Source organism: Galeopterus variegatus, unplaced genomic scaffold (genome assembly GCF_000696425.1).
Source record: "Galeopterus variegatus unplaced genomic scaffold, G_variegatus-3.0.2 Scaffold4674, whole genome shotgun sequence".
NCBI classification, from domain to species: Eukaryota; Metazoa; Chordata; class Mammalia; order Dermoptera; family Cynocephalidae; genus Galeopterus; species Galeopterus variegatus.
In genome coordinates, this window is record NW_007730785.1 from 108,299 (window position 1) to 120,114 (window position 11,816).

The window sequence follows — 11,816 nt, forward strand, 5'->3', positions numbered from 1 at the left end:
AGTGCGCCGCTTGGGAAGCGCGGCGGCGCTCCCGCCCGAGGGTTTGGATCCCACATACAGACCGGTTCCCGCTCACTGGCTGAGCGAGGTGCGGGAGCAACACCGAGGGTTGCAATCCCGTGGCCGGTCCCAGTCCGGTACGGGCGCGACACTGAGGGTTGCGATCCGTTGCCGGTCACGAAAAAAGACAAAAAGGAAAAAAAAAAAGCGACAGAGAGAGAGGTGGCATGTGTGACTATGAAAGAGCTGTCTAGGGACTGGGGTGCATGTGTGTGAAAGAGACAGACCCCAGGAGAGACTTCAGAACAGACTGGTTCTGTGAAGGACAGTAGGAACATGAGAACAGACATACAGGTAAAATGCCTGGAGCAGAAGGTGTGAGCGACAGCCAGAGGCAGACAGACAGACAGACAGACGTGACTGGCATGAGAAGACATTCATGAGTGGGAGCCTGAGGGCTCAGGTGGAAGGACAAGCCGTGGCCTTCCCTGACTGACATGCTGTCCCTTTCAGGACTGTTTGCCGAGCAGAGCCTGCAGGCCTTGCAACAGGAGCTGGCTTGGGAGTGTGATTACCTTCGAGAGGCAGCTTGTGCTCAAAACTTCAGGTTAGCTGAGCCCCCCGCAGACCTCTGAGTGGGAAGCCCCCCAGCCTCCAGCGGCCAGGGCCTGGGGGTGGGGAGGGCAAACTCTTTTTCTCCCTTTCATTTATTTGTTCACCCATCCATCCATCCACTCATTCATTGCTTCATTTATCCCCTTGCATCCTCTGTGAGCTTGGGTGGGCCGCTTCTCTCTGTGTCAGTTTTCTTCTCTGTTAGATGGAACACATTTCCACTGTGGTCTGACACAGGCACTTAATTACACAATGAGACACTGTTACCCCCACTTGGATGACAAAGATTAAGCAGTGTGACAGCATCAGAGTTGGCCCTCAGGGCATCCCTCGTACACTGCGGGCAGGAGGAGGAATTGATATAAGCGTTTTGGAGAACATTTTGACATCATCAAGGAAGGCTTTATTTTATTTTATTTTATTTTTCCTTTTTTGTCTTTTTTACTGACCGGTAACGGGATTGCAACCCTTGGTGTCACGCCCGTACCGGGGACTGGCAACGGGATCGCAACCCTCGGTGTTGCGCCCGCACCGCACTCAGCCAGTGAGCGGGAACCAGTCTCCACATGGGATCCGAACCCTCGGCGGGAGCACCGCTGCACTCCCAAGCGGCGCACTCTCCAGTGCGCCACCGGGCTGGCCCGAGGAAGGCTTTATATTCACATATGCTACAACCCAACAGGTGCCCTTCTTGCTAAATTCTCTAGGGACACTAATGCCAGTGTACACCATCAGACTATTGTAGAATGCTCAGAGCAGCATTGTTTGCAATAGACCAAACTAGAAATAACCCAAATCTATCAAATTTATCCAGCAGGGCAAATAAATAAATGATGTTGTATTTATCAGTGGAATATTATATAGCAGTGGAAATGAATGAACTACAGCTACATGGAACAATGTGCTTATTTCTTGGAAGCATCATGATGTACAACAATTAATGACACCTTAATGGGATCCTCTACAGTGTGGCCCACACATTTATAGTGGGTCTACAACATGCCAAGCTCTGTAGACAGAGAGTGAGAGAAAAGGCAGTAGAATGCAGTGGTTAGGGGCATGAGCCCTGGACTCAGACAGATGTGGGATCAAATCCCCAGACAGCCCTTAACAGGCTGTGTGGCCTGAATCTGTACAGTGGCCCCAGGAAAGTATCCTCCTCATGGGGGAGTGAGGACAAAAGGGAATTGTGCTGATTCAGTGCTCAACACAGGGCCTGGCTGAGGAGCAGTTCATGCAGAGCAGTTCAAACATCAGAGATTTTATAAACAAGGACAAAAACACAAGCCCCAAAGCAGGACCTTGAGGAGGAGGGTGCAAAGTGGGATGGTAGGCCAGAGCACTCCTGCGTGGGATCTGCCCCTGCTCCCACAGGATTTCTCAACACCCTTAGAATAAAACCCACATCATTCCCCTGCCTGTCTCCCTGCCCTGTGCTCCCTCTCCTCCAGCCATCCCACAAGTCCTTATCCAGAGGCTTCATTCATATTCTTTGCCTTCACATCTTGCATTGACACACTTATCTCCATCTGTAACTGGTCTGTTTGTTGGTTAGAGTGTGGTCTCTGGGGGGTGGAGAGGGGGGCAGGCCCAGGGACTGGCTCATTTGCTGCTGTGTCCCCCAGCATCGTCCAGCATAGGGACCAACACAGAGAGAAATTCTTTCTCTTTATTTACCAATGTTCAGAGCAGTGACTCCAAGGAGTGACCAATGAGTATCACTATAGACTCATAGATTTTTATGTCAGTGACTATTTCAGGGATGAATTAACTAATAAATTGATGAAAAAAGTAATACACAAGCTAAAAACATTGAGCTCATCTTGGAGCAACCAGAGATCATAGAAGGTTTTTGGTTATGGAAATGATAACTGGGTCTCCAGCAGCACCCAGTTTAGGGGTGTGTACAGAGTAGGAGCTATGGAGAAATTTGTTAAATGTCAGTCCAGCCAGGTCTTGGCCATCACCCAGGGCAGACAGAGGCAAAACAAGAACAGGAGAGAAGGGGAGACAGACCATTCATGGAGGACTTTTCAGAGGAGAAGGAGCGACCTGGAGCTGTATCAGAGGGGCCTGATAGCAAAATAATCTGCTCTGACCAGGCCAGCTAAAGTATAGTACCTTGAGAGATCTGGGATAAGTCAGCAGTCACGTCCACCTGTCCTGGAAAATGTTATCATAAGACCACTTTACTTAGGGGCAGATATGATGGCACTGTAAAGTCATAAGATAACCTAGAACACTTCTTGTAACTCTTATGTAACCTAGTAATGATCCCAAATCTATGCGTCCTGTACAACCAATAGAAAAACTGATGATGTGATTAGAAAAGGACTATCCCCCCTCTTTCTCCTTTGATTCCCCCTCCTCTTGTGATGATAAAATGCTGGCCCTCTTCGGAGTGCATTTTCCAGGGTGACATGACCTATGTGTTTCCCAGTTACAGTCGTTATATTGGCTTAATAAATCCTATGCTTTATATGTTCAGCCACAGATTCTTTTAGGTCAACAGGCCTGAAGCATAAAGTCCTATTCCTTCCCCTCCTTCCTGCTCCAGGCAGCTGCTGGCAGATGATCCCTTCTTCCGGGTGCCAGCCGTGGTTAAGGAGCTGTGTACGACACGGGTCCTGGGTATGGAGCTGGCTGGAGGGGTCCCCCTTGACCAGTGCCAGGGCCTAAGCCAGGACATCCGGAACCAGGTATATGGTCTCTTGGGACAGTAGGGGAGGCTCTGGCCAGGGCTCCCTCTCCAGGCCAGTGAGGGCTCTACAGGGCAGATCACACTGAGAAGTCTGTTCCTCCTTCTCCCAATCCCAGATTTGCTTCCAGCTCCTGAGGCTGTGTCTGCGGGAGCTGTTTGAGTTCCGATTCATGCAGACAGACCCCAACTGGGCCAACTTCCTGTATGACGTCTCCAGCCACCAGGTTGGTTCCTTGTGATGTGTGTCAGAGTACACTAACTGCTCTCACAGATATTCCCTGATATTTCAGTAGCTCAACATCATAATAGTTTATTACCTACACAACAGCCTGGGGTGGCCCTTCTCCATGTGGTGACTCAGGGACCCAAGCTTCTTCGTTTCTGTGGTCATGCATCCCCTAGGGACTTACAATGCTCTGCTTCCAGTGGAAGGGGAAAGAGAGGTTGAGAAGGTAACCGCCTGCCTACCTGCTTTGGCCAGAAGAGACACATAAGTGGTCATGCATCCCCTAGGGACTTACAATGCTCTGCTTCCAGTGGAAGGGAAAGAGAGGTTGAGAAGGTAACCGCCTGCCTACCTGCTTTGGCCAGAAGAGACACATAATTTCCTTTACTATTCCATCAATGAGAACTAGTCACACAGCCTGTCTAAATGCAAGGGACACTGGAAAATGGAGTCCCTGGCTAGGCAGTGGTTTCCTAGTGGCAATGTGACGGTACAGAGGAGGAAGTACAACTTTTGGAAGGCAGTAAGCCATCACTAACACATCTGTCATCCATTTAGAACATACCACACACCCATTCTCTGCCTCTTGACAGCAGTGACAAGACTTCCATGATCCCTGCCTTCTCAGAGTTCCCAGTCCAGAGGGGGACCTGTCACCAGGCAGTGATGACCTAGAGTAGTTAGTACCATGATGAGGAAGCATAGGCCAGAGGGGTCAGGACCTGGATGAAGAGGCCCAGGCAGAAGGATCCTGGATAGGATGGGGAGGTACAGGCAGAGGGGTCAGGGTGGGATGGGGAGGCACAGGCAGAGGGGTCAGGGTGGGATGGGGAGGCACAAGCAGAGGGGTCAGGGCCGGGATGGGGAGGCCCAGGCAGAGGGGTCCGGGATGGGATGGGGAGGCACAAGCAGAGGGGTCAGGGCCGGGATGGGGAGGCCCAGGCAGAGGGGTCCGGGATGGGATGGGGAGGCACAAGCAGAGGGGTCAGGGCCGGGATGGGGAGGCCCAGGCAGAGGGGTCCGGGATGGGATGGGGAGGCAGAGGCAGAGGGGGCAGGGATGGGATGGGGAGGCACAGGCAGAGGGGTCAGGGTGGGATGGGAAGGCACAGGCAGAGCATGGGGCCTGGGATTAGGGAAACACAGAGGGCTGTGGGATCCCAGGGAAAGTGTCTGACCCAACCTGGGGTGGGTGAGGATCAAGGAAGACTTCTTGAAGGAAATGCCATTAAAGCTGAGACCAGAAAGAGGAAAAGGAGACAGCCGTCCAGATTGCAGGGTGGCAAGTTCTGGGCAGAGAGCGCAGGGTATACAAAGGCCTGGAGGTGAGAGTTTGGAGCTGCGTACTTTGAGTATGTGTGGCCATATCTTCCCCTTTACCAGAAGTTGCCATGTAGCTCTCCAAAGTGGTTGGTCCCCATTTTGTCCCCAGAGGGATCTTTCTCAAACACAAATCTGACGAAGATATCCCTTCTGCAGCTCCCCAGCATCCTCGGGATCCCGTCTGAGCCCTTCGCCGAGCATCATGTGGCCCCACTGCGTCTTGTCACCCCACTTCCCCCAGCATGCGTATACTCTCCAAGTCCGTCCCTTCCTAGGCTTATACCCCAGGGAGGTGTTTTTCTAACTCTGGGAGGTGATATGCGTCCTACCATCGATTTATAGTGTTCCAATAGCGTTTTTTGTTTTAATGGAATAGAATAGAAACTATCAAAGTATCACAGATGGGAGGGATTCATTTTATTTTGGGATACTCTTCTTTGATGTTTATACTTACCTGTGCATTTGCACTGGCACTCAGTATAAACTGTATTTCTTTTCTTTCTTTCTTTTTTATTTTTTTGGTGGCTGACTGGTATGAGGATCCAAACCCTTGCTTGACCTTGGTGTTGCAACACCGCTCTCTAACCAACTGAGCTAACCAGCCAGCCCGAACGGTATTCCTTACTGTGGGTTGTGTTTGGTTGTTTGAACTCCACTGCCCTAGGGAAACTCTTACACATGTGTTCACTGAGCACAAAAACCAGAAACAACTGCAATGTTCATCAAGCAGATAAATGCATTGTGATATATTCATTGTGCAGTCCTTATACAGCAATGAAAAATGAATGAGCTAGAGCTATACACAGCAATGGAGATAAACCACAAAACCATGTTGGGCAAAAAGCACAAGTTACAGGATAACTGTAGTAAATCCCATTTATGTGAAGTTTTAAAATATGCAAACCATTACTAAGGTTTACGGGTGCACGCATATGCCTATGTAGAAACACGCATGGAAATTTCAGGAAATAAGTTAACAATAATAATAATTTAAGGAAAGTGTTGAGCCTAGAAAAGACCCTGGGGATGTGGGGGAGGTAGGAGCAGGGCAGGTTACACCTGCATTGGTAACACTGTCACGTGATGCTCAGCGAAGGGCTCAGACTAGATCCTGGATTTTTTTTTTCCTGTACCTAAAAATTGTTATTATATAAACAATTAGGACCAAAAGTAAAATTAAAAGCCAGATCCCTTCAGCCAACACATGGGGGTGGATTGGAAGTGTGGAGACTGGAGGCCAGGAGCCCCGGGAAGCAGCCTGGCAGGGACTCTGACAGGAGCAGGGAGGGTCATGGGGATGGAGAGATGGGTCCTGGCTGCCCGGATAGACAACTGGGGGTGTTGATGGGCTCCCAGCATCCCTTTCCCCATTCCTCATTCCCAGGTGACTCTGCTGGACTTTGGTGCAAGCCGGGAATTTGGGACAGAGTTCACAGACCATTACATCGAGGTGAGTCCCCCTGACCCTGAGGCCTCTGAAGGGCTGAAGCTCAAGCCAGTTACTGAGGCAGAGGGGTAAAAAGGAGAAATATAGTATCTGGAATTAAGAATAATAAATAATAGTAATATTAATAGCAGATAACAAATACCAAGCACTTAATATTATGTCAGGCACTGTTTTAAGAGCTTTACGTATACTAACTGATTTAAACCCTTCAGTAACCATTTTTAGGCTCCCTGCCCCCACTTTTTTTTTTTTTTGGCAGCTGGCCAGCATGAGGAACCAAGCCCTTGACCTTGGAGTTACAAAGCCACACTCTAACCAACTGAGCTAACTGGCCAGCCTACCCCATTTTTTGTTGTTGTTTACTTTTGGCTGCTGGCCAGTACAGTGCCCTTGGACCTTGGTGTTATCAGCACCATGCTCTAACCAACTGAGCTAATGGGCCAGTCCCCATTTTTAGCCCCATTTTACAGATGAAGTGACTGGGGCTTAGAGAGGTTAAGCCACTTGCCCAAGATCACAGCAGACCTAGGATTCAAACTCAGGTAGTCTGGGTCCAGAGCTTGTGCTCCCAACTCCTGCCTAGCCCCCTCCTAAGAGAAAGGGCCACAATGGCCATCTTGTCACTTCCCCAGACCCCACCCATCCAGGGTCTTGGTGTCTAGCCTGGGCAGCTTATCCTCATGAAGTGCTTCTTCACCTTCTCTGTACCTACCCCTCCCACCCATTGGCTGCAGAGAACATCATCTCATTAATTTGTTGAGTTTGGAAATTCGACCTTGATCTTCTAATCATTTAGCCATCAATTCAAAATTCTCTGACACCTCCTCTGGGCACAGAGTGACACAACAGTAACCCAGGTCCCTCCTTCACAGAGCTCATAGTCCATTGGGGACAGACAGTGAAGACCCAGAGTGGTCAGGGCTGGAATGGGAGAAGCACAGGGGACTGTGTGAGCCCAGAGGAGGAGTGTGGCCCAGCCTGGGGAGTCAGGGAGGGTTTCCTGGAGGAGGAGGTATCAGAGTTGAGAACTGAGGGATGAGGAGGACCGATCAGGAAAAGACTAGGAGAGTATTCTAGATAGACAGCATCTGCAAAGGCCAAGAGGCAACAAGGGATATTCCCAGTACAGCAGTGCTTCTCAGACTTCAACGTCCATGTGACTCCCCAGTGATCCTGTTAAGGTGCAGATTCTGGTCTGGAGTTAGGTGGAAGATGCGTTTCTAACACACTCCCAAATAATGCCAGTGCTACCTAACAGGGATCGCACTTTGAGTAGTAAGTCCCTGTAAAATGAAAAAGAAGTTCATGTGTGACTGGGAGGGCAGGTGGGGGCTGGAGCAGGAGCCAGTGATCAGAGACTCTATGCAAACCACTCTGGGTCGGAGAGGCGGTTCTTCGGTTCTTCACAGCTTTTACTTTACACTGATGCCCTGGGGAGCCATGGAAAGGATTTGAGCAGGGGAGGGGTATAATCAGAATTAAAACTCCCTCTGAATAACAAGTGGTCTCTAAGACTGAGGGTGGGGGCTGAGAACCCAGTGAGGCTGTGGAGAGAGGCAGAGGGGGCAGTTGGGAGAGATGCCTGGTGGACAATCCATGGGAGCAACAGGCTTGAAGTCGGGGAGGGAGGTATCCAGGGCAAGGCCCAAGGCTCTGGTCTGGGGACTGGTGGGGCCACCCCTAAGATGGAGACAGGAAAGAAGACCTGGTAACTATCCCCCTGCTCTCCCCCCCCGACCCCTTTGTAGGCCACTTGAGGCACAAAGCTGAGGCCTCTCTGGGTAGTTGGGACATCCTGCTCCCCACCGAAACTCCCATCCCCCCAGGCCTGCCTAACAAGACCCTCCCAGCCTTTTCCAGTTTCAAAAAGCCCTGTCACACCAGCCCCTGAGGACCATGGGCCTGACAGATGGCCAGACAGGCTCAGGCAGGGGCAGCTAAGACAGAACAGAACTGCCAGATTAATCCTGTATTCCCCCTCTTCACAAGAAAGGATGACACAGGGGCTAAGGGTTTGACCCAGGTTCCACTCCCCACTCTGAGCTTGTTTTCTCTTCTGTGAAATAGGGACCCTCATATCCACCTCTTAATAATAATAGTAGATCAGAATGTCTATGGTGTGTCCTAATGTAGGCACAGTACTAGGCACTCCACAGGGATTGCCTTTTTAATCCTCACAACAAACCCATGAGGAACATACTTCAATCATCCCCATTTCACAGATGAGAAAGTAGAAGCCCAGGAGGCAAAGCAATCTGCCCAGAGTCTCTCTCAGCTAGCAAGTGGCAGCACTGGGATTGAGCCCAAGCAGGCTGCCTCCAGCCCAGTACCTGTCCGTGCCCATAACTCCTGCCCTCCCTGTGTGAGCTTATGGCTGGAGAGGTGCTAGCTAATTTGCTAAACCAAGGTTCACCAAGGGCCTCCTAAGTGCCAGACCCTGTGCCACATGTGACTAAACCTAACTGGGACCTCTGCTGTCATGGGGCTCAAAGTCCAGTGCAGGAGACATAGAGATGGCCCCCTGGCAACCTGGGATGCAGTTTTGGTTGCGGTCATGTCCTTGTCCAGTTAAGTGTTTGGATCCATGTGCAGCCTTGACATTTACTTTCCTCTGTGCCATTTCACTTGGTAGATACTAGTCAGGCTGTGCATTCCCAGCCAGGAGGGCAGAGCCCCTGACTACCTCCATCCCCCAGGCTCTGGAACAGTCTTGAGGTAGTCACAGACAGGGACAGAATGGGGAAGAAGTTTCCAGGTGACAGGGAAGGCCAAAGTAGATGAGAATAGAGGTGGATAGGGGAAAGGGCCAGGCTTCTAGCTACCTTCTAGCTCCTTTTCTGCAGAAGCCCCCCTTGAACCCTGCTCGTCTTTTCTCCCCCTGCCCCACATCCATCTCCCCAGGTGGTGAAGGCTGCATCTGATAGAGACAGAGACCGGGTCCTGGAGAAATCCCGAGACCTCAAATTCCTCACAGGCTTTGAAACCAAGGTTGGGAGACACTGGGAGATTAGAGGGCTGGTGCCTATTGGGTGGGGGTAAGTGGGGAGCTGCTTATCTCTACTGAGGGAGTCTGGAGGAGTGCGAGGATGGGGCTTGTCTCTGCTGAGGAGAGTGGATGCTGTATGCCTATATTGGGGGTGCGGGGAACTCCAGGAGGGATGCTTATCTATACTGGGGGGCTCTGAGGAGGAGTGGGGGGATGCAGGCAACTTGACTACTCAGTAACCCTGTGGAAATGGGGCCATTTAACTATTCCAGAGGGGGCGGAGGCTGCCAGTGGGTAATGGGGGTTAGGGGAAAGGAGTCTCCTTATCTGTTCTAGAGAGAATATAGGGCAACTTGTTAGTAGGAGGCTCTGAGAGGAAGTGAGGGGCTACTTATTTGGAGGGAAATAGGAGGCTGCTTGTCTTCTAGAGGCTCTGGAAGGAGTGGAGACTGCTTATTGTTGGGGGCTTGAGTTTATACTTGAGACTCTGGAGGGTGCTGAGGGTTGCTTGTCTCTCCTGGGTGAAGTGGGGTGGGGGCTCGATGTCCATACTGAGTGCATCTGCTGTCCCCACCCCTAGGCATTCTCTGATGCCCACGTGGAGGCAGTGATGATCCTGGGTGAGCCATTTGCCACCCAGGGCCTCTATGACTTTGGGGCAGGGGATACTGCCCACCGTATACAGGGCCTCATCCCGGTGCTGCTGCAGCACCGGCTGCGCCCACCACCCGAGGAGACCTATGCCCTGCACCGCAAGCTGGCAGGGGCTTTCCTGGCCTGCACCCGCCTCCGCGCCCACATCGCCTGCCGGGACCTCTTCCAGGATACCTACCACCATTACTGGGCCAGTCGCCAGGCGCAGCCACTGCCAGAAGCCTCCTGACCAGAGGGGACCTCCAGGCAGACCCCTCGTGACAGCCTCCATCTGGGGATTCCTGCCCTAGTACAGACCATTTTCTGCTATGGCACCTCCTCTCCCTTCCCCCTCTGCTCCAGGTCTGGGGAGCCCCCTTAGGCTTCTCAGTCTTGCCCAGCTCCCCTCCTTGGCTCAGGAGCTCAGGAACTCTGGGGCTGGGGAATGCCAACTTCACACCCTGTATCCCACTCCTCCCCACTCCAAAGTGGGCATCCAGGAACTCTGAGCTAGGGAGTCAGTTAACTTATTTCTGCCAACATTTGTGGGAGCCCTCCGCCTCACTGCATGCCCTCATGGAGATCCAGACTCATCCCGAGGGGGAGCCCTTCACTTCTGCCTCAGGTCTCCGGTGAAAGGGGAGAGGTGATAGTTGGTGGAGGCAGCCTTCACCTTTGCCTCCCTCACTTCTCCACCAGCTGCCTTCTCCTGGGTTCCAGCCTCTGTGTGTGTTGGAAGGGTGGGGGTGTCCAACCTTCAGTCCGAATAAAAGTGGTCCTCCCCTTCCCCCAGCTCTTTTTTCTGCGCTGGGGGCGGGGAGAGGGGTTCGCAGCAGCCTCCAGGTGCAGATGGCCAGCCCCCCCTTGTCTGAAAGCCCCCACCCTGCCTGAGCCATCTGTTGCCGGGAACCTCCTTCTCCCTTTCCTCCTCCCGCACCCCCACGTGCTGACCACCTGCTTGAAAGGCTGTGGCAGCTGAGAAGCCCCCCACCCCCCCGACAAACACACCCCGCCTTTCGGCCTCCTAGCCTTTTCGGTCTTCCCTTTGCTAATGGGCCCTAATGCCCCTGCCAGCTGCTTTGCCAAACCCACAGGACAGGGTGGGGGAAGCGGCGGCCAGAACCGCGCCCTGGTCCCAGCCCGGCGCCCCCGCCCCCAAAGCCAATCGATCGCCCACCAGGACGCCGGGGTCTGTTCATTCCCCTTCCTCTTCCTTGCCAAAAGTGCCTCGTCACCGTTTCTGCCCGCCCCCCGCCGGGCTGGGAGAACCGTGGGGTTAACGGGAAGGTCTGAGGATGTGGGGCGGCTAGGCGCCTCCGAAGCAACGCTTTTGGATGCGGAACTGGAAGGGACCTGAGGTCAGGGGTCATGGAGGGGAAGGAAGCCCACGCCTGAATGGACCTGGGTGTAGGACTCCTGCGAAGCTCCTGTGCATGCTCAGCCAGTGACTGACCAATGGGCGTGGCGGGGCGGTGGCCGCACCGGAGAGGGCGGAGTCATGTCTGCATGTGGGCGTGGCCGGGTGACGGGGGCGGGGCTTGGGCCCTGGAGTCGCCGGAACGAGGCGGGGTTGTTCTGCATATACAGCAGGCGGAGGGCCAATGGGCGGGGCTGGGGCGGGGAGCACAGGCAGCAGGGATGTTCCCCCGCCCCCGGAACGGAATCCTCCGGGGAGCGGAGCAGGCTCGCGCGCGTGCATCCCGCACCATCCCCCGGCCCGCGTCAGACCGAGCTACCGCCGCCGCCACAGCAGCAGCCCACTCGGGGAGCCGGGCCCAGCCGGGGCCGCGGGAGGCGGGGGCGCCCGGGCCCTGGATGTCCCGCAGCACGGCGGCCAGCGTGAGAAGGGCGGGAGACGGGGGCTCGGGTCGGGGGGGGCGGCGCTG

The 11,816-nt window shown here is 53.3% G+C and overlaps 2 protein-coding genes across 4 annotated transcripts in view; both read left to right on the forward strand.

Moving 5' to 3' along the window:
- The window catches only part of ADCK4 (aarF domain containing kinase 4), an 18,977-nt gene extending 8,260 nt beyond the window's left edge, over positions 1-10,717 (forward strand). For both annotated transcript variants that reach the window (XM_008588106.1, XM_008588107.1), the window contains 6 exons: positions 514-607; positions 3,173-3,314; positions 3,433-3,540; positions 6,249-6,314; positions 9,213-9,299; positions 9,878-10,717. In XM_008588106.1, coding sequence (XP_008586328.1) covers positions 514-607; positions 3,173-3,314; positions 3,433-3,540; positions 6,249-6,314; positions 9,213-9,299; positions 9,878-10,180 — 800 coding nt within the window. In that variant the 3' untranslated portion in view covers positions 10,181-10,717. The remainder of the gene's footprint in view (positions 1-513; positions 608-3,172; positions 3,315-3,432; positions 3,541-6,248; positions 6,315-9,212; positions 9,300-9,877) is intronic.
- Positions 10,718-11,634: 917 nt separating this feature from the next.
- The window catches only part of NUMBL (numb homolog (Drosophila)-like), a 25,989-nt gene continuing 25,807 nt past the window's right edge, over positions 11,635-11,816 (forward strand). The window contains exon 1 of one of the 2 annotated variants that reach the window (XM_008588109.1): positions 11,635-11,769. In XM_008588109.1, coding sequence (XP_008586331.1) covers positions 11,746-11,769 — 24 coding nt within the window. In that variant the 5' untranslated portion in view covers positions 11,635-11,745. The remainder of the gene's footprint in view (positions 11,770-11,816) is intronic. The other variant, XM_008588108.1, reaches the window with a different exon arrangement.